At 27.5% G+C, this 19,969-nt stretch overlaps 1 protein-coding gene and 1 long non-coding RNA gene across 3 annotated transcripts; one reads left to right on the top strand and one right to left on the bottom strand.

Annotated features, from left to right (window-relative positions):
- The first annotated feature begins 2,891 nt into the window (after positions 1 to 2,891).
- LOC136090595 (uncharacterized) lies at positions 2,892 to 8,104 on the top strand. 2 transcript variants are annotated; one of them, XR_010643550.1, is made up of 7 exons: positions 2,892 to 6,601; positions 6,706 to 6,836; positions 6,908 to 7,041; positions 7,253 to 7,322; positions 7,447 to 7,531; positions 7,619 to 7,771; positions 7,916 to 8,104. It is a non-coding gene; the product is annotated as an uncharacterized LOC136090595 (long non-coding RNA). The 2 variants fall into 2 exon arrangements; XR_010643551.1 differs by lacking the exon at positions 7,447 to 7,531.
- An 8,827-nt stretch (positions 8,105 to 16,931) lies between these two features.
- Positions 16,932 to 17,816, bottom strand: LOC136090907 (zinc finger MYM-type protein 1-like). Its single transcript, XM_065817883.1, has one exon. The coding sequence runs from the start codon at positions 17,814 to 17,816 to the stop codon at positions 16,932 to 16,934; it is 885 nt and encodes a 294-aa protein (XP_065673955.1).
- Between the last annotated feature and the right edge of the window lie 2,153 nt (positions 17,817 to 19,969).

The following is a 19,969-nucleotide window of genomic DNA, read 5'->3' as shown; positions in this document are numbered from 1 at the left end:
AGGAAAACTCCTTCTATTAAAGATATATAGAATAAATTTTTATGGGATATATTCTAATAAGGATAAAAACTTTTTATTTATTGCTATTGTAATAAATACAAACTCATATCCGTGAAATGATATATCTGTACCAGTTTTATATCTTTTTGTGCAATTGTATGCAAAGTAATTAAAATTAATCAAAAAATGTGAGATAAATGCAAAGGGAAACTTGACGAATAAAAGTTTAATTTGCCAAAAACTGACGTCAGAGCGCAAAATTTTTATGGCTTAACTTTTAGATTAGTGTTTAATATTATTTTATAGTTTTTATTGATGATAATAAAAATAAACTTTTTTTTAGGACTATGTTTTAGTGGTCTAAGATCTTCTTAGTTCCGTTTTTATATCGTTACTTACAAAAGTCTGTAAGTGTAAACGTCTTTAGCATATGTTGAGTTTGCAGGCATTAAATGGAATAATCGCGTATAATATATCTATAAAATGAGAAGGCTTAAATACATATTTTAAATTTTAGAAGTCTTTTTTGCTATATTTTGGTATTGTGGTTTATTCTTCTCCGGCTAATTGCCATACAAAGGCCACATTACAAAGGCCCGCGAAGACGAATTCAGCTCACTAAAGAGCATCATGACCCACTTCGCTGACCAAGAGTAAGTGAGTTTAGAAGAACGAAGGATAATCTAGTGAAACTCAGAAGTCGAGTTAGAAAGATAGCATATAAATAGCGGACATGCAGCATAGAGAAAGCGGTCATTTTTTGCTATATTATTATTTTTTTGCTATAAATATATAAGCAAAATTGAAAAAATTTCAAAACTTATTAAGCTAAGAGGTATTAAAAGTATTATTAAACTAAGAGGTATTGGCGGTATTAAACCCCCAAAAAAACACAGATTAAAACGCACTTAACCCCTGAGCTATCAATAAAATCCCAGCCAACATTGATAGACGGGTACCGTATGGTTTTTGTCTGGGCTTACAGGAACGGGATTTTGACGGGTAAGTGTTTTGGTTTCAGGACGAGCCCCATATGTTAAAAAAATCCATCAAATTTGAATGATTGAGTTTTATCTGGTTTTTATCAGGGCCGAAGGATCTGGGCAATTGACGGGTTTCCCATAAGGTTCCCAAAAGGTTTAAACTGATTATAAAAAAATCATTACAAAACTTATTCGATGGTTTCCATTTATAATTCGTATTGTGCGTGAAAAAAATTTAAAAACCTAACTTTTATGCATTATATTTTTTGTATACATTTACATTGTATTTAAAGAGAAATTTTTTTTTCGGTGTATTTTTTCACTGTAAAACTCCATTAAATAGACGTTGTTTTAAAATTTCATTTATTTTTTACTATTTAAAAAGAATTTTTTTATTTTTTTTTAAATAAATTTACAAAGTTTAACATATTTGTTGAGCTTATGTTCCAGTAACTATTAAACATGCAGTAATTATTCCATTGAGACACTGTTTGCATTTTTAAATTGATCAAAGTATAAAGTTTTGTTTCTGCTTGTAATGGTAATTACTGCTTTGAGGTTAATCAAAATATTGGTTTAGTCCGAAACATTTGAAAAGAGCAAACAGACGAATGTTGTGATGAATAGGTTATATTGAGGAATTTTATAGCTTTTAAATCGTTTTTAAAGATCCACTCTTTTTCATTGGTTTTTCATTATTTTATGCAAGCAAAATAACCGATTTTAACGAAGTTTACCCACCGTCAGATATAAATATTAAGTGTTTACATATAAATTCAAAAAATGGCTTCACTGTTATGCATAAAATGCATTTTTTATTCATTGATATTTTTTGACTTTGATTTAAAATTGAACGCTTGTAATATTAACATTAACGCTTGTAATATTAATATTAACAATAATATCTTAATATACATAATAATAAGTTATACTTACAATACGGGAGACCGGGGCTAGTTGGCTCGGTTTTTACTCTATGAGCTCTGTAGCCCTAACAGTACATTTTTAAAAAAATGTTAAAGTGTAGTCTTAAAGAGTATGGATTAGGGTACCTTATAAAATTTGCATTCATTTACAAAAATAAATTCTTGGGGCCTTTCCGGACCCTCAAAAAAAAAAAAAATTTGCGCCAACTTACCCTACCACGGGGTAAGTTGGCGCAAACTATAAAAATGATTATTAATGCACTATTAATTGCAAAATTATTAGAAATTTTTTTAAAATTAATTTTTGCAACAATTTTATCCCAAAATTCAATATTACTTTTAGCTGGTACCAAATATTAGTCCGTATAAAGGCGAAACAGTAGCCCACCTTTTATCTGTGGAGAAAAAAACTAAAAAAATTTTTTTAAATTCTTTTGTAAGAATAAATTTTTTCAATGTTGTTAAAAATTAAAAAAAAAAATAATAATAATTTGATAAAAATAAATATTTTTTTCCATAGTAAATGCTATGAGCCAACTTACCCCGTGAAAAACTTACCCCGAAAGCTTTTTTTTAATAAACAGTCTATAGATCCTGAAAAACGGCAGCTTTGAAAAAAAAGTCAGACAGGATATAGTAAACCAATTGTGACTGGAACTTTTAAAATTTCCAAAAAAACTTTTTTTTTCATACGACTAAGTATTTTCTTTGTAAAGTAAAAAGGAAGCGATGTTCTAAAAGTTACGTTTTTGTCCAAGAAACGCATAAATCTCAATATCTCCCATGCGCATGCGCGAATCCTGACAATAATACAGTGAATGATGAAATGGTCAATAAGGAAGTTTCTGAGTTATTTTTGTTACTTTCTGATGAAAGGCTCTTAAGATAAACGCAGTTCGTTAACTTACCCCTGCGGCCAACTAGCCCCGGTCTCCCCTACTTATACTTGCAAATACTTCCCTCTAAAAAATGAAGCGTTGATTTGATGTTGATCAACGTTGATTTTGCGTTGACATTAGCGATCAACGGCGATCAACCATTAATGGATGTTGTAACAACAGCAATGTTATCAACAGCAAATCAACATTTATTTACAAACACTGAGCGTTCGTTGATTTACTGTTGACAAAAAACAAATTTATTGAGCCGTTTACTAACAGTAATTTGCTGAGCATTTTCTGCTGGGATTTTTTTGTTATTTTTGGTGGTTATAAAACGTTTGTTCAAATTTTAATTGTATTATACGGTATGAAATGAATATAAACTTTATTAAAAAACATATATTTTATTAAGTAATTGTTTTTTCAGTTCTTGAATAAAGATTATCCTAATGAAATTAGGGTAGTTCTTTAACTATTTGAGGATAATAGAACATCTTAATATAAATATTTTAAAAATTTAACATGAAAAAGTCAAAACTTAGCAGCAATTTGGCTTATTTATGCTTATTATAATAACATTACTATTATCATAGCAAATTATTAATGGCTGCAAGTATTTGCCTGATAAATTCTGACTGCAAACTTAAATAATATAGTACAAAATGCAATTTAAATTGATTTTTTCTGTATAAGAACAATAATGCCTTTTATTTTTTTTTCTTTTGTGATGTAATAAAATAAAGATAATAATGCCTAAATATGACAGAAGCCTATATATGAGAGAATTTATGAAAGAAAAACGAAATACTGAAAAAAGAATAAAATATCTTCTTGAAGAGTGCAACATTGTTGGTAGAGGGAATTGTGTTCATCTAGATTTAGACATTCAAAAGATTTTTGAAGTTTCTGAAGATGTGCACAGTGATATATTGATGTTTTCAATCACTTCGCCAGAAAATAAATTTTGTTTAAGTAAAGTTAAATCTAATTATTGTGATGTTGACGACATTGCATTTAAAAATAGTTTATACAGTAGTGTTGATACTCTAACTTCAACAAAAGATTTTTTGTATGAGTGGTCATTAAAACACTGTATAAAAGATGATGCTTTAAATGCACTTTTATTTCACTTAAATAAATTTACTCCATCTATATCGAAATGCTGGCAGACATTACAAAAATCTCTTCAAAAAGTTAATGTTTTTTATGTCAGTGTAGGCGATTATATATATCTTGAAGTTAAAAGTGCAATTGATTATTACATATCAACAGTTGGAAATAAGGAAACGCTTGATCAAATTGTAAGTATTGATGGCACACCTATGTAAAATAGTAAAAAGACTTCCATTTGGCCTATACTAGTTACAATTAACAGAAAAGGATCCTACGCTGTTGCAATTTGGCATGGTCAGGGAAAACCAAACAATTTGGATGAGTACTTTGAAGATTTTATTCTTGAAATGAAAAAATTGCAAACTAATGGGTATAAACAGCTGCTGGTGACTATTAAAGCTTTGGTTTGTGATGCGTCTGCAAGAGCATTTGTTAAATGCATTATAGGGCATAGTGGCTATCATAGCTGTGAAAGATGTATGGCAAATGGCACACAAAAACATGGCGTAAGATTATTGGAAACGACTACTTTACTTTGTACTGACATGGCTTTTAAAAATAATTTTTATAAAGAAGGTCACCAACTTGAGAGTCTTTCTCCACTTGTTCAGTTAAATTTCCCAATGGTAACTGGATTCCCATTAGACTATATGCACCTTGTATGTCTTGGAGTAGTTAAAAAACTTCTAATAAACTGGTGTAAAGGTCCCCGATGTATTAGAATAAGTCAATCTGTTAAAGACAGTATTTCAAAAACTCATAAATTTACGAAGTTGTACACCATCTAATTTTCAACATAGACCACGCTCTTTAAATGAACTTGAGAAGTGGAAAGCAACAGAGTTTCGATTATTGTGCTTTATGCTGGACCTGTTGTTTTATTTATTTTAAGGAAAAATAAATAAAACTATGATTTATTTATTTCTTTTTCAATTGCTATGCACATACTGCTTTCTAATAAAATGGCCAAAAATGAATTGTTAGTGGCATTTGCTAAACAGCTGCTTATATGGTTTGTCAGAGAAGTACAAATTTTGTATGGGGAGATCTTGGTAATATACAATGTTCATAGCATGATTCATTTAGCTGATGATTGTGTTAACTTTGGGGAGAGTCTTGATCATCTATCAGCATTTCCTTTTGAAAACATTTTGGGTTGAATTAAAAAAATGGTGCGAAAATCACATCAGACTGTTGCCCAAATAGTGAATCAATTAGATGAGAGAAAAAAGTTGGATATTTTTCTTAGAGAAAGGAATGGTAAAGAAATTTCTGCCCAAGTGGTAAATAAAAAGATCACATCAAATCTATGAGACAGAGTTTATTTTATTTAAGGCAAAGGGTTTATTTTAGTAGAAGAGGTTTTGGTAGATCTTGCAAAATGCAAGGCTCTAAATCCTCATTCAGTTCGAAAGTTTTTTCCTGATTGTTTTGAAACATCTTATTTAGACGTTTGTTATGTAAATTCATTAGCCAACCTAAAAACAATTTTTCCGGAAAAAAAAAAGAACTTTTAAAAAAAAGACTTGATGATACCTGTTCAAAAAGGTGGTTATGCTTTTTTTCTGCTTAGACATTGTGATATTGCTTATGATCACTGATTTCTTGAATTAAAAACACAAACTTTGATTATACTTGCAGACCATCAATTTTAAAAAATGTCTGTGCATGTGTCATTTTGTAAAATTTGTTGTAAATTTGTCAAATATGTAGTTCATTGAACAAATTTAAAGTGAGTTTAATGCATTTTATTTATAAATTTTTTGTGTGAAACAAATACCTGGTATGTTTATAGAAATAATAAAATATTTACACTGGCGTTTTACATTAATAAATCTAAAAAGCGTTTTACAAAGTTCATTGTTTTTAATCTCTAATGTATTTTTAATTTTATTTTGTAACTTATATAAGATTGTTTAGAATTAAATTGCACCAGAATATTGAAACTTCATTTGCCATTGTTGAATTTTTAAATGGAAAAATTAAAGAAGTGGAAGTGATTGCTAAAAGTTGGATGAAAAATGATGGGAAATGCTTCTGGCTGCCATTTAAAAGTTCCGCTGCGATTCTTAAAGCTGTCACAACCTTGCAGGCATCAACCTCTGATTGGAAGATATACCCTGCGAGGATTCTATACACTACAGATTTGCATATTACTATAAAAAAATGTAAAATAATTGAATTAGATATTGAACTGTATGTTTTGACCAGGGCACTGGAGAGGATAAACATGTGCTAGTGCAAATTTATTTTAGGCCCCCTTTACAATATGACTATTGTCTCATTTAATATCACTTACTTTAAATCCAATATTCCAAATGGCATTTGTTTAAATTATATGTTCTGAATGTCTTTAGAATGTTTAAAAAAGATTTCCAACGATTAAAAAAAGTTTTTTTAACCATGTTTTTAGTTTTTTTTTTTAAACTTTTAGTGTTTTTTAAAAACTAAAAAGTTCATTAATTTTCATGGGTTTTTCATTGAAATTCATTAATTTATGTGGTTCACCAATTGCACTCCATTCTCACAGGGCCTGCTTTTGCCGCAAACATTTCAATTACATCTTCATTAGATATTGATAAATGATTTTACTTACATAGATTTGTGTTTATGAAGAAGCTCAGTCACACTTAGAGAAAGCAGCAGATACTTCAAATATTGAAACTGACACCGAAGAGAAAAAAGGGACAAAGCAAAAGTAAATTTTACTAAAATTAGTTTTTAACAAATAAAAAATTTTGCAATAAAGAATTACACAAATCATGCACTTTTTTTGTTTATAAAGTAAAGTTTATATTAAAGGAGAAAGACAGCAATGACATTTTGTGAAAGTGATGAAGATATTGTGGTTGGTGATGAAGAACTATACGGAAGATACTATTTTGATAGTTCAAATAGCTAAAGAACATCTAACGTGATTCCAAATATAGCAGGTTAACTATTTTTGTAAAAGTAAAATAATGGTTTGTTAAAATAAAATGCTTTTTTTTTTATTGAATTATAGATGTTTTTAAATCAATATCAACTCCCCATTTACACAGTGAAATAGCAAGCTTTTCAGTTGCTGAACATAACAATGACTTCTCGAAAGAAACTAATCTATCTCAAGGGAAAATGATGTTGTCTTCAAATATATTGGTAAAAAAAAGTCCTAATTTTGCTTTTGTTCTAATTAAAATCTGTGTGCGTGTGCAGTAAAAAAGTTAATAGAAATCTATATGTTATAGAATATAATTTTGTTGACAAATATTTTATAAATATATGTTTGTTGACAAGTTTAAATAAAAATCACTATATAATGTTTAAAAATTTTATTTAATTTTTGTATGTATAATTTATCTATACCTAGGTAGAAAATGGCTCTAAAAATTGTGTTTTGGATAAAGAGGATAGCAAAGAAAAACATTTGTCTTGCCAGGGTAAATTAAATAAAAGTTTTATTTATTTTTTCCATTTCGGTAATTTTTCATGGTTAATTTTTTACAAAATATTTTACATAAATAATAATAATATTGTTTATTTTACTACATTTTTTTTTTAAAGATTTTCAAAAAAGATTTGCGTTGAGTTGGATGGCAAAAATAGATAAAAGAGAAAAGTGATTCAAGAGTCAATTTTAAAAATCCATGTATTGAAATTAAAATAATTTCATTCATATAGAATGAACATAATATGTATTCTGACCCTTAAGTAATTTTTATTTTTTTAATAATAGATGAGTTCTCTTAGTCGTTGTGGAGGTAATATAAATCGGCTTTTGCTTTTGGAAAGTTGTTGATGAGCGAGGACGCTGGGGCCTGTTTTAATGTCTCGGGTGGTTCATTGAAGATAAATTTTAAAACATACACCCTGTATCATATGATAGTGGGTAAGAATGGTTTTATGCATTTTTTTAGATTTTTTATTTCACAGGAAATATATTTTGTTTATCCTAGTCAGTCATTTATGTAACTATTTGCTATAATTTCTGCAGTTTGATTTTTTTCAAATTTGATTTGAATTTTTGATTTAGATGCGATTACACGATAGCATCATGATGCAAAAAATTGCGAATGTTATTCAGGCATTTCGAAATTTTTAAGGCATTCAGGAACACGACTCAATCGAAAAGTTTTGAAAATGAACAATGCTGCAAACGCTAAATAAATTGTTTGAAAATGTAAATTTTGTGTTAAATTCAATAAAAAACTTTCTTACTTAATGCAGTGCCTACTTTCTTTCATTATTCTTTTGAGTTAGCTTTGAATTGCTCTATCAATAAATTTTTTGCTAAAACCTTTATTTACAGCCTGTTTTTTACAAAACAAATAAAGATTTGAGCAATATGTATAAATTTTATATACAAATATTTTATATATATATACATACATAATATATATATATATATATATATATATATATATATATATATATATATATATATATATATATATATATATATATATATATATAAATTATAAATCAGTAGAAAATCACTTAACAAAGTTTTTTTTCATTTAACACTGTGTTTCATTAATAAAAAGACTCATCAGAAATACTGAGTTTTTTTATTGATGAGAGCATTTCTGATGAGTCTTTTTATTGATGAAATACAGTGTTAAATGAAAAAAAATTTTCTTAAGTGATTGCCTACTAATTTATAATTGCTCAGATCTTTTAAGAACATTGAACACTCTATTTTGTAGAATACATTTTAAAGTTGTTTAAATATATATATATATATATATATATATATATATATATATATATATATATATAAATATATATATATATATATATATATATATATATATATATATATATATATATTTCGTAAACTGTTGATATATACTTTTTTGATATATGCATCAAAAAGCGATATCAAAATACCGTCGGCTATTATAAAAATCAGTGTTGAATCACCAAGAAAAAATGATTGTTGATTAAACGTTGAAAAGCAACATTCGATCAACGTTGTTTGTAAACACCAAATCAACGTTGATAAGTGGCTAACATTTTGGACAAAAAATCAATATGGAATTAATGTTGACGAGAAACATTGAATCAACATCAAATCAACGCGTCATTTTTTAGCGGGTTATAATATTTAACTTAAGTTTACAATGTGATAAAATTTTTATTGATATGAACTTTTGCATTCAAATTTTTAATATAAAACTTTAATTTAGCCTAATAACTTTAACATAAATAACGATAACTAAAAAAAGATAATAGTTATGATATAGATCATGATCATATGTTTATTTATTATAACTGAGTTATAATAAGTTAAACACAGTTTTTCTTTTTCATAACTTTATTTTAAAATGTTGGAATAAAAATATTAAATTCCAGGTTAACGGAACAAAAATAGGTCAAATATGGTATGTATCTTATGTATACCTTGTATTTTGCAGCATGTTTAAGAATTTTTTTGCTTGGAGCACTCTGACTGTTGACAATATTTGCATACTGAAATGAGTAAAAGTGATTTCAACAATCAGAATATATTTTTGATAAATATAATTATGTCAGGTTAGTAAATATAATAATAATAATAAAAATAGTAAAAACTTTTTTTTATTAGAATTAGTGAGAGCCATGTATGAAAGACTTGCATGAACTTTAGGGGACAAATATAATGATAGGAGTAAATATAACCTTTGTTTATTCCCACGATCAGGGTAAGAAAATATTATTTCTATCTAAGAAATATTGGGTAAAAGTCGATATTTTCTTAAGTATTAAATATTATAAAAAAACACGCATTGAAAAAAAAATAAATTATAAATTAAAAAAATAAGTATTCAAGTATAAAAAACACATGTATTATGATAAAGTATTTACATCACATTAAATATGTTGACTATAAAGTTAGGGTTGCAACTGATATTTCAGCTTCAGCTTTAAACTTATTAGCTTCAAATTAAAGCTCAAGCTGATCAAGTCAGTTTAATCAATTTGATAGCTGATTGTAAAAGAGAATAATGCTCCAAAAGTATTTTATATTAAAAAAACATAAGAAATTATAAAATGAAAATCTAAAATAGTGACAAAATTTAAACAAACATGTAAAAAAATTTTAAATAAAATTTTCCAAAAGTTGTTGCTGTTTATAAATGTTGCTGTCAGAGCCTTTAAAACAAATCTCTAAAAACACCCAAATTGGTGTTTTTAGAGATTTGTTTAAAAATTGGTGCCCAAAAACCTAATTCCATTTTTAATTATCTGCATAAATTTTTGGTAGAGTTCAAAGTTCTTCCGAAAGATGGTTTAATCTATGAAATTATTGAGTATGAAATCAATATTGCTGTTATCATATGTGATGTACCAGCTAGAGCATTTGTTAAGTGTATTAAGGGACACAATGGTTATAACTGATGCGAGCATTGTGTTCGAAAAGGAGAGTGGTGTGGCAAGATATTACTCCCACATACTTCATCAATTTTAAGCACTGATTCAGATTTTTGTAATCAAAAGCATTCTGAATATCTTAGTGGTGTTTTAAATTGAATTAAATTTTGACATGGTCTCAAAGTTTCCATTAGACTTTATGCATTTAGTATGCTTAGGGTTATGCGAAGACTTATCAACTTTTAGTTTAATGGATACTTTTCTACTAATCTGGTTGTTGTGTAGGGTGTTTGCAAGAACTTCTCACCAATAAGTCAACGAATCGTAGATGTTCCGGGTGATCCGACTGATCGGTTTGTCCTAATTAGTTCTTTGAGCGTTCACCAGGATCAAGATCTGCATGATTAGAATTTTACTAATTTATACGAATAGCCTTAGAATAATACTAGTTACATTGGTACATACGTAAAACTTTGTGTGTTTTTTTTTACTGTTGTTATGTATATTCATTCTATTCTACTCTTTAATGGTGTCCCTTCTCTCTGATGTGTGGGGTGTGAGCGGGAAGAACCTCTCACCAACATGTCAAAAAATTGGAGATGTTCCGGGTAATCCAACGGAACAATTTGTTTTAAGTAGTTTTTACAGCTACTGCCTACTATACCTAGATCACACACTGCATGCGTAATACTAGATTGACCTATACTCATTTTCTCACAATTATATTAGATGCATGAACACATCCGTAAAACGTTGCGTGTCCTTTTTACTGTTGCTGTGTATATTCATTCAATTGTAATCTTAAATGCTATTCCTTCGATCTCTTGGTTGTGTGAGATGATAGCAGTAAGAACCTCTCACCTACAGATCATTGAATTGAAGATGTTCCGCGTAATCCGACTGAACAATTTGTTTTGACTGGTCTTTACAGCTATCACCTACTATACTTGGATCATGAACAGCATGAGTAGAAATAGATTGACATATACTAATTGTCTCATAATTGTATTAGCTGTACGGAAACATGTATAATGCAATGTTTGTCTTATTTTCGTTGTACACACTGATAACTTTTTTTTTGATCTGGTTTTGGTGTGGGGTGTTTGCAATAAGAACTTCTCACCGACAGGTCAACAAATCGAAGATGTTCCGAGTAATCCGGTTGAAAGGTTTGTTTAACTAGTTTTTTGAGCTGTCATCTACCTTACCTGGACCGTGATTTGCACAAGAAGTATTGGGGTTACCAACATCTATTGTTGTAGAATAATATAGGAAAAATGGATACATATTTTTTTAAATCTTGTGTTCCTTTTTACCTGTAGCTATTTGATACGGTATGCTATCAGTAATCATTGCATTGAGACACTGTTAACAATTTAAAATTATCAAGGTTAAGAGCGTTCAGCAATATATATATATATATATATATATATATATATATATATATATATATATATATATATATATATATATATATATATATATATCTATATATATCTATATATATACATATATATATATATATATATATATATATATATATATATATATAATATATATATATATATATATATATATATATATATATATATATATATATATATATATATATATATATAAAATGCTTAAAAAGCTGCTAATTCCTCAACCATAATATATATATATATATATATATATATATATATATATATATATATATATATATATATATATATATATATGTATATATATATATATATATATAAGTATTATTTCTTATGTTATATATTAAACAAGGATATTTATAATATCCTTGTTTAATATATAACATAAGAAATAATACTTAACTGTAAGAAAATTACGTCAAAAAGTTAATAAATACGAAAAATCAGTTTTTTGATGTTACAAAAGTCTAGTTCGACCCCTTTATCTGTTGTTTATGTTTTCATTAGCTTTACATTTTCAATGGTTTGGTTTTCAGCATTAATGATATTGTCATTTTAAAACCCAATGGGAAGTTTTGTGCAATAAAAAATTGGTAATTTTGAAAATGAAGCCTACTAGAAAAGATTTGCCAGACGTGATGAAGAATCTTGTTTCTCACTATCAAAATGGGAAATCACTGCCACAGATAAAAGAAATGCTTTGTATGCCAAAATTCATGGTTCGGTCTATTATAAAAAAATTATCTACTGCGAGTTCTGTTCAAACTAAACCATGAACTGGCCGCCCAAAAGTTTTTTCGGAATGAACTGAGAATTAGTTGATATGAAAAATCAAGATGCAGTCAAAGCGGAGCGCTCCTAAATTGACTAAAGGCTTAGAACTTGATCTTGGACAAACTGTAAGTGTGCAAACAGTTGAACGATATTAAAAGAAAAAAACTTTTCATGGAAGAGTAGCAAAAAAGAAGTTCTTCATTTCTAAGCCGAATTGAAAAGCCTGTTTAGAATTTGCTAAAAAGTACATTTCGATGCCTAAAGAATTCTGGGAGAGCAAATTTACTTTGTTTGGATCGGACGGGCATGTCATTGTTTGGAGAAGATCAAGTACAGAGTTAGGAGAGTGAAATATGGTAGCAACAGTCAAACATGGCGGGGGTGATGTCATGATTTGGAGCTGTAATGCAACTTCTAGGGTTGGTAAATTGCATTTTATAGAAACTACCATGAACGCCGATGTTAATATTGATGTCCTAAAACAAAACTTAAACCAAAGTGCTGAAAAATTAGGATTGACTGGTGTATATAAGTAATACCAGGACAACGATCCAAAGCATAGTGCTTTTGATACACGGTTCTGGATGCTCTGCAATTGTCCTGGAGTGATCAAAACACCAACTCAAAGTCCAGATCTCAACCCAATTGAGCATTTATGGTCAAAATTGAAAATTGAACTGCGTAAATTTCACTTCACTAACAAACTACAGATGGAAGTGGCCTTAGAGAGTGCATGGAATTGTTTAAGTCTTGAAATTACAAAACAATTGGTTCATTCTATGCCAGATCGATTGAGAGTTGTTGTAAAAAGCTAGGGATAAACAACACGTTATTAATATTTGGTTTTTTGATACCTTTCTTAACACTTTTTTTTGTTTTTCTGAAAGATTTTATATTTTATATATATTTAAGACTTTTGTAACATTTTAAACAAGACCTTTTTCATGTATCTAAGTTTGTCGAAGGAATTTTCTAAAAATATAATATTTTTCTTTTCTAGATCAAAATTAATGTCGCATTAATTTTGATCTATAAAAAGAATTTTGTGCATAATTTTGTCAAAAAAACCTGAAAAATATATAAAAAATGACTAAATTTATTAAATAGTTTACTGTACGATGACATTTGTAACCCTCTGTATGTATGTATGTATGTATGTATGTATGTATGTATGTATGTATGTATGTATGTATGTATGTATGTATGTATGTATGTATGTATGTATGTATGTATGTATGTATGTATGTATGTATGTATGTATATGTGTCTGTATGTATGTATGTATGTATGTTTGTATGTATATATGTATGTATGTATATATGTATGTATTATGTATGTATGAATGTATGTATGTATGTATGTATGTATGTATGTATTTATGTATGTATGTATGTATGTATGTATTTATGTATGTATGTATGTATGTATGTATGTATGTATGTATGTATGTATGTATGTATGTATGTATGTATGTATGTATGTATGTATGTATGTAAGTATGTATGTATGTATGTATGTATGTATGTATGTATGTATGTTTGTATTTATATATGTATGTATGTATGTATGTATGTATGTATGTATGTATGTATGTATGTATGTATGTATGTATGTATGTATGTATGTATGTATTTATGTATTTATGTATGTATGTATGTATGTATGTATGTATGTATGTATGTATGTATGTATGTATGTATGTATGTATGTATGTATGTATGTATGTATGTATGTATGTATGTATGTATGTATGTATGTATGTGTGTCTGTATGTATGTATGTATGTTTGTATGTATATATGTGTGTATGTATATATGTATATGTTATGTATGTATGAATGTATGTATGTATGTATGTATGTATGTATGCATGTATGTATGTATGTATGTATGTATGTATGTATGTATGTATGTATGTATGTATGTATGTATGTATGTATGTATGTATGTATGTATGTATGTATGTATGTATGTATGTATGTATGTATGTATGTATGTATGTATGTGTGTCTGTATGTATGTATGTATGTTTGTATGTATATATGTATGTATGTATATATGTATGTATTATGTATGTATGAATGTATGTATGTATGTATGTATGTATGTATGTATGTATGTATGTATGTATGTATGTATGTATGTATGTATGTATGTATGTATGTATGTATGAATGTATGTATGTATGTATGTATGTATGTATGTATGTATGTATGTATGTATGTATGTATGTATGTTTGTATGTATGTATGTATGTATGTATGTATGTATGTATGTGTGTATGCATGTATGTATGTATAAATTTAGCAGTTTTGACTCTCTCCTCAGTTTAATTCTTTTATAAGATAGTAATTTGTAATTGTTTAATATGTTATTTGTTATTTATTTTACTTATTCATAAATTGTCTATAGTTGAGACTATACATCAATCCATTAATAAAATTTAGGGTTTATTTGACCTGGAAAGGATTTTTTTCTAGTAAGCTGCCTACAAAAAGAGCAGTTATTCAAAAAGAATATTTATAGAAAAACAAAAGAGTTTTCACCAAAAAAAATATTCTAAGAAAGATCTCGTTGGCGAACAAGTTTCATTAGTTTTTGCTCAAAAGATAAAAGCAAGTGTTAAGCTTCAAATGCCAGTTATAATTTTGAGAAATTACTATATTATCAAATAAAAACTCTTTGGAAGAAAGTAGAAAATGTTACACGGGTAAGAGATAAAGTAAAATAAAAAGAACTTATATTCAAGTTAAACTAATGGACTTAACCACTTAACTTCATACAATAATTCTATATGAGAATGTTCTGTCTGGGCGTATTTGCCCTTAATGTTGTAAAAGAAGCACATAGAAATTGCACCTGTATGCTTACTATAATTCTTCTTACAAGTAAATAAAACAGTTAAAAAGTCTGATGTGCAGATTAGACTTACTGATAGAATTGAGACAATTAAATATATAAAAAATCGAAAGATATATATATATATATATATATATATATATATATATATATATATATATATATATATATATATATATATATATATATATATATATATATATACATATACATACATATATATATATATATATACATATATATACATATATATATATATATATATATATACATATATATATATATATATATATATATATGTATATATATATATATATATATATATATATATATATATATATATATATATATATATATATATATATATATATATATATGTATATATATATATATATATATATATATATATATATATATATATACAGTGGCGGCCGGTGACAATAAACTTTGGTGGGGCCAGCAAATATTAAGCAAAAAATATCGCAACGACTCGCTGTCAGCGTAACTGATACTTAGGTGTTTGTTAGGAATTCTTTGGTCGCTAGCGTTTTTTGATTGGTTGAGAGAGTTAAGCGCTAGCAAAATAAAGCATAAGTATTTAATTTAAAGCGCTAGCAAAATAAAGCATAAGTATTTAATGGCATTGAATCTTTTAAACCTACGTAAAAAGCAGCAAAAACTGACTGAAAACTGCCCTGATAGTGGTGCATTATGATTTGAACAGATTTCTTTTTTAGATTTTTTTTTTATTTTAACTTTATGGTAAAAACTTTTAGTTAGTTTAAAGTAAGTCATAAATATAAAATACGTTTAACACTATAATTTTCATAAAGGTATAATATATTTTAAAATAAAGAATGATGTTAAAAACAATGATTTAAGTATATTATTTATACAAATATTCTGCTCTTCTCTGTTTCATAAGAGAAAACATTTCGATTACTTTTTAATTAAACTGATCAATATCCTGTAAATAATCTTTATGTATTGATAGTACAGCTAATGCATTCAATCGATCTTGACCTGTGGAATTTCTCAAAAGTGTCTTAACTCTTTTTAAAGTAATAAAACACCGTTCAGCATCGGCTGTAGACACAGCCGATGCTGAACGGTGTGACTAAAACAATCTCTATCAACTTTGATACTTCAGAAAATGTTTCAATCAAGTTATTTTCATGCATAAATTGGGATAGGGCATTAATGGTGCCGATATTACTAAAAACAGCATTTTCATACGAAACAGTTAATTCGGACATCAACTTAACTTCACTCAGCATTGGATAGTTTGTTAGAATATTTTTTATGATTCCGAGGAAAATGTTGTCTATTAAATTTGAAATTTTTGGGATCTAAAATTGAAAATGATTTAAATATTTCAATGCTTCTAAACCTCGTTAATTTCGTAAATAATTTTATCACAAGCATCTTTAGCATCTTCTATTAGTAGTTCGATTGATGTGTTTCGTTTCATTTGGTTTTCATGCATTTCTTCGCAATTGTTAAGAATCAATCCATTATTATCGAAACATTATTAGTGATGCTATTTCGCACAAAATTTATAGAAAACTCAAATTTTTCAAAAGCCTCCTTGATTGTTATAGTGTTGCTGTAACTTGATTGCAATATATTGTAAAGTACATCAACATGTTTTAAAATTGAATAAAAAATAGGTAAAAAAAAGTTGAACTCCAAAGGTCTCCAAAGGTCCAAAGAACTCCAAAGGTCTCCAAAGGTCTCCAAAGAACTCCAAAAAGTCTTCCAAACATTTTTTGAACTCAACAGATTGCCACACGCTTGTATCATCCCATCCTTCATCGTTTATAATTTTATTAAAACATTTCCCAATCTTTGTTTTGTTTTCTTTTATGCAAGTAACTATTTTTGAACGGAAATTCCATCGTGTTTCGCAAACTCTTGGTAGCTGTTTAAAAGTAATTTCGCGAAGTAAATCATTTCGTTTTGGTGAGGATGTAAAGAACACGCCAAATCCACTTAAAGAAGAAAAAAATGTTCTTACTCGCTTATTCGACGAACAAACTTTTTTCAAAACTAAATTCAATTGGTGTGCATAGCAGTGGACATAATGGGCATTTGGGTAAACTTCTTTCATTAGACTTTGGACTTCATTCCTTGATCCGCTCATAACTGTTGCACCATCATAAGCCTGTGCAATTAATTTTTCCTTCAGACCGAAACAATTTAATTCTTCTTTTAATACATTTGTAAGACCCATAGCAGTTCTATCCTGAACATCAATAAATGCTATAAATCTTTTAACTGGTTGATAACCTTTTAAATAACACAAAATAATGACGAACTGAGAACGACAAGATACATCAGTTGTTTCATCTGCTTGCAAGGAAACAAATCTTGCTTTATCAATCTCACGTTTAATTTTTCTATGTATTTTATACATACATTCTAGAATGTCATTTTGGTTTGTTTTCGAAGTATTTTTTGTTATTTTTGAATCTTTAAGATGATCGCTTAACACACTATCCAATGTAGCTGTGTATGAAACCATATCTAAAAATACCCCTCGATTATTTTAGTCAATAGTTTTGTCATGTCCTCTTAAGGGCAATTCGTGTACACCACAAAATTTTATACAATCTATAACCCTCAATTATGTATCTGTTTTTGTCAACTAATTCATTATGTTTTTTTATGCTAAGAATGTATCCAGCATCAATTGTCGATAAAATGTTTGTCTTTCCGAGCATTTGAAACTGCAACGAACTACTTATATGTGTTTTACTGGATTCGTGTTTTTGTATTCGCTCAGAAAGATTGTTTTGTATCTTTACAGCCATTTTCTGCCCACAAGCTCGCGCCACCAAACAAAACACAATAAAAACAAAACAACGAATTTTTTTTATCACTTACACTTAACCATGATTTTTTTCAAACCATGTCACACAAAATGTTCGCGTTTTTTTACCATCAACTTGAGTTATACGAACACCTTTTGGTTGGTATGCCCCAAGATTTTTAATTTCTAGTTTTCCTTGAAGTTGGGCCTTCAAGAAAAACTAGAAACGTTTGCCAATAAACTATCACGTTTGTTCATGTTAAATTATCTTATTAATGAACCTAAATTATTGTAATAAGATAACCTTAAACTATATTGTAACTAGAATATGATTTTGGCATGATTCAAAATTTTATCAACAGTAGTTCAGTCAAGAAGGACTCTTAATCTTAATTAATAATCGATAAAATAATAAAGAATGTAACATTACATATACATTTAACTCTCTGATGAAAAGGTCAACAAAAGAAACGAAAGATACTTTTACAACAAAAAATTGTTTAAAGAATCTTTTCATAATACAACACATATTTTAGTTAATTAAATCCATAATTCTTAAATACAACATTTACAATGTCAGTCATAAATAATAGTAAACTTCTTGAGATTATTTACATTGTCTTTACATGTTTTCACAATTTTATGTAATTAAAGATAAAAACTTAATATCTGTTTGTAAGCATACATAAATATTTATATAGTTTTAGTTCTTTGACTTTAGCTTTATTCCCTCACAAAAAAAAAACATTTCAATAAAATACTCTGATTTTTTTATTTCGATGGCAATGGTAAATGTCCAACATTTTAAAATAATCTAAACTTTGCATATTTTTTTAATTAGTGCCTTTTTGGAAGTAGCAATTATTGAAGCTGTATTATGAAATGTAACAGTACCACCAGTGGTAGAGTTTTAATGATTGAAAAAAAATGTTCTTTATATCTTCTGTTGTTTGTACCTTTGTTGTATCGAACTAATAATAATATTGACTAATTTTAATCTTTACTTGAAAACCCAGGCTTTAAAACTTGTGTTTAATGCTTATTATTATGGTTGATATTGGCTCTGGTTCAGCGTCAATCCAATTGACAACTTAAAAGACTAAACTGCCACCAAATAATGTAAACAATTTTCAATGGCTGATTCATTATGCCACAGAATATGATACATAAGCTATTTGGAAAAAATAAACTTTAGCAATCCCTCATTGAGAAAAGAACAAGAATTTCAAAATTGCAGTAGCTCTTATTATATTTGAAGAAATGACTAAGCTTTCTCGTGTCACAACATATAAACTTGCCAAACAATACACAAATCAAGATCATCATTAATATGGCTGAGCCACAATTTTTTTCTCTGTAAAAAAAAAATAATAAGCTTTAAAATTTTAAAAAATAAATAAAACAATATATTCCTGAAAAATGTAGTTCATTAGCAAATATTATAAAATGTACAAGATTGTTGATTATAAAAGAAATGCAGAACTTTTTTATGATATTTTAAAATCAATTTTCCAAACTATAAAATTTCCAAACTTTTTTATAAAATTTCTTACATTGTTTTAAATATCATATATTTGCCATGTTCTTATTCCTGTTAATTTATAATCTTAATAACTACTTGGTAAATTTTTTATTTACATATCCAGTTTAAGAAACTAATTCTAACACTGTTAATATTGCAATATAAACACTGCTAATATTCACAGTGAAATTCCAATATTAACAAATGTATAATGTTTACATTATTTTTACTAATAAATGTTTACATTTAATGTTATAAAGTTTCCTAATATTACTGTACCTTATTGAGTCAACAAAACTTCTAAACTAAATTCTTCACTCTTAAAATCGAGAATTAAAAATGG

Source organism: Hydra vulgaris, chromosome 14, assembly GCF_038396675.1.
Source record: "Hydra vulgaris chromosome 14, alternate assembly HydraT2T_AEP".
Classification (NCBI taxonomy): Eukaryota; Metazoa; Cnidaria; class Hydrozoa; order Anthoathecata; family Hydridae; genus Hydra; species Hydra vulgaris.
This window is presented reverse-complemented; position numbering and strand designations above follow the sequence as displayed.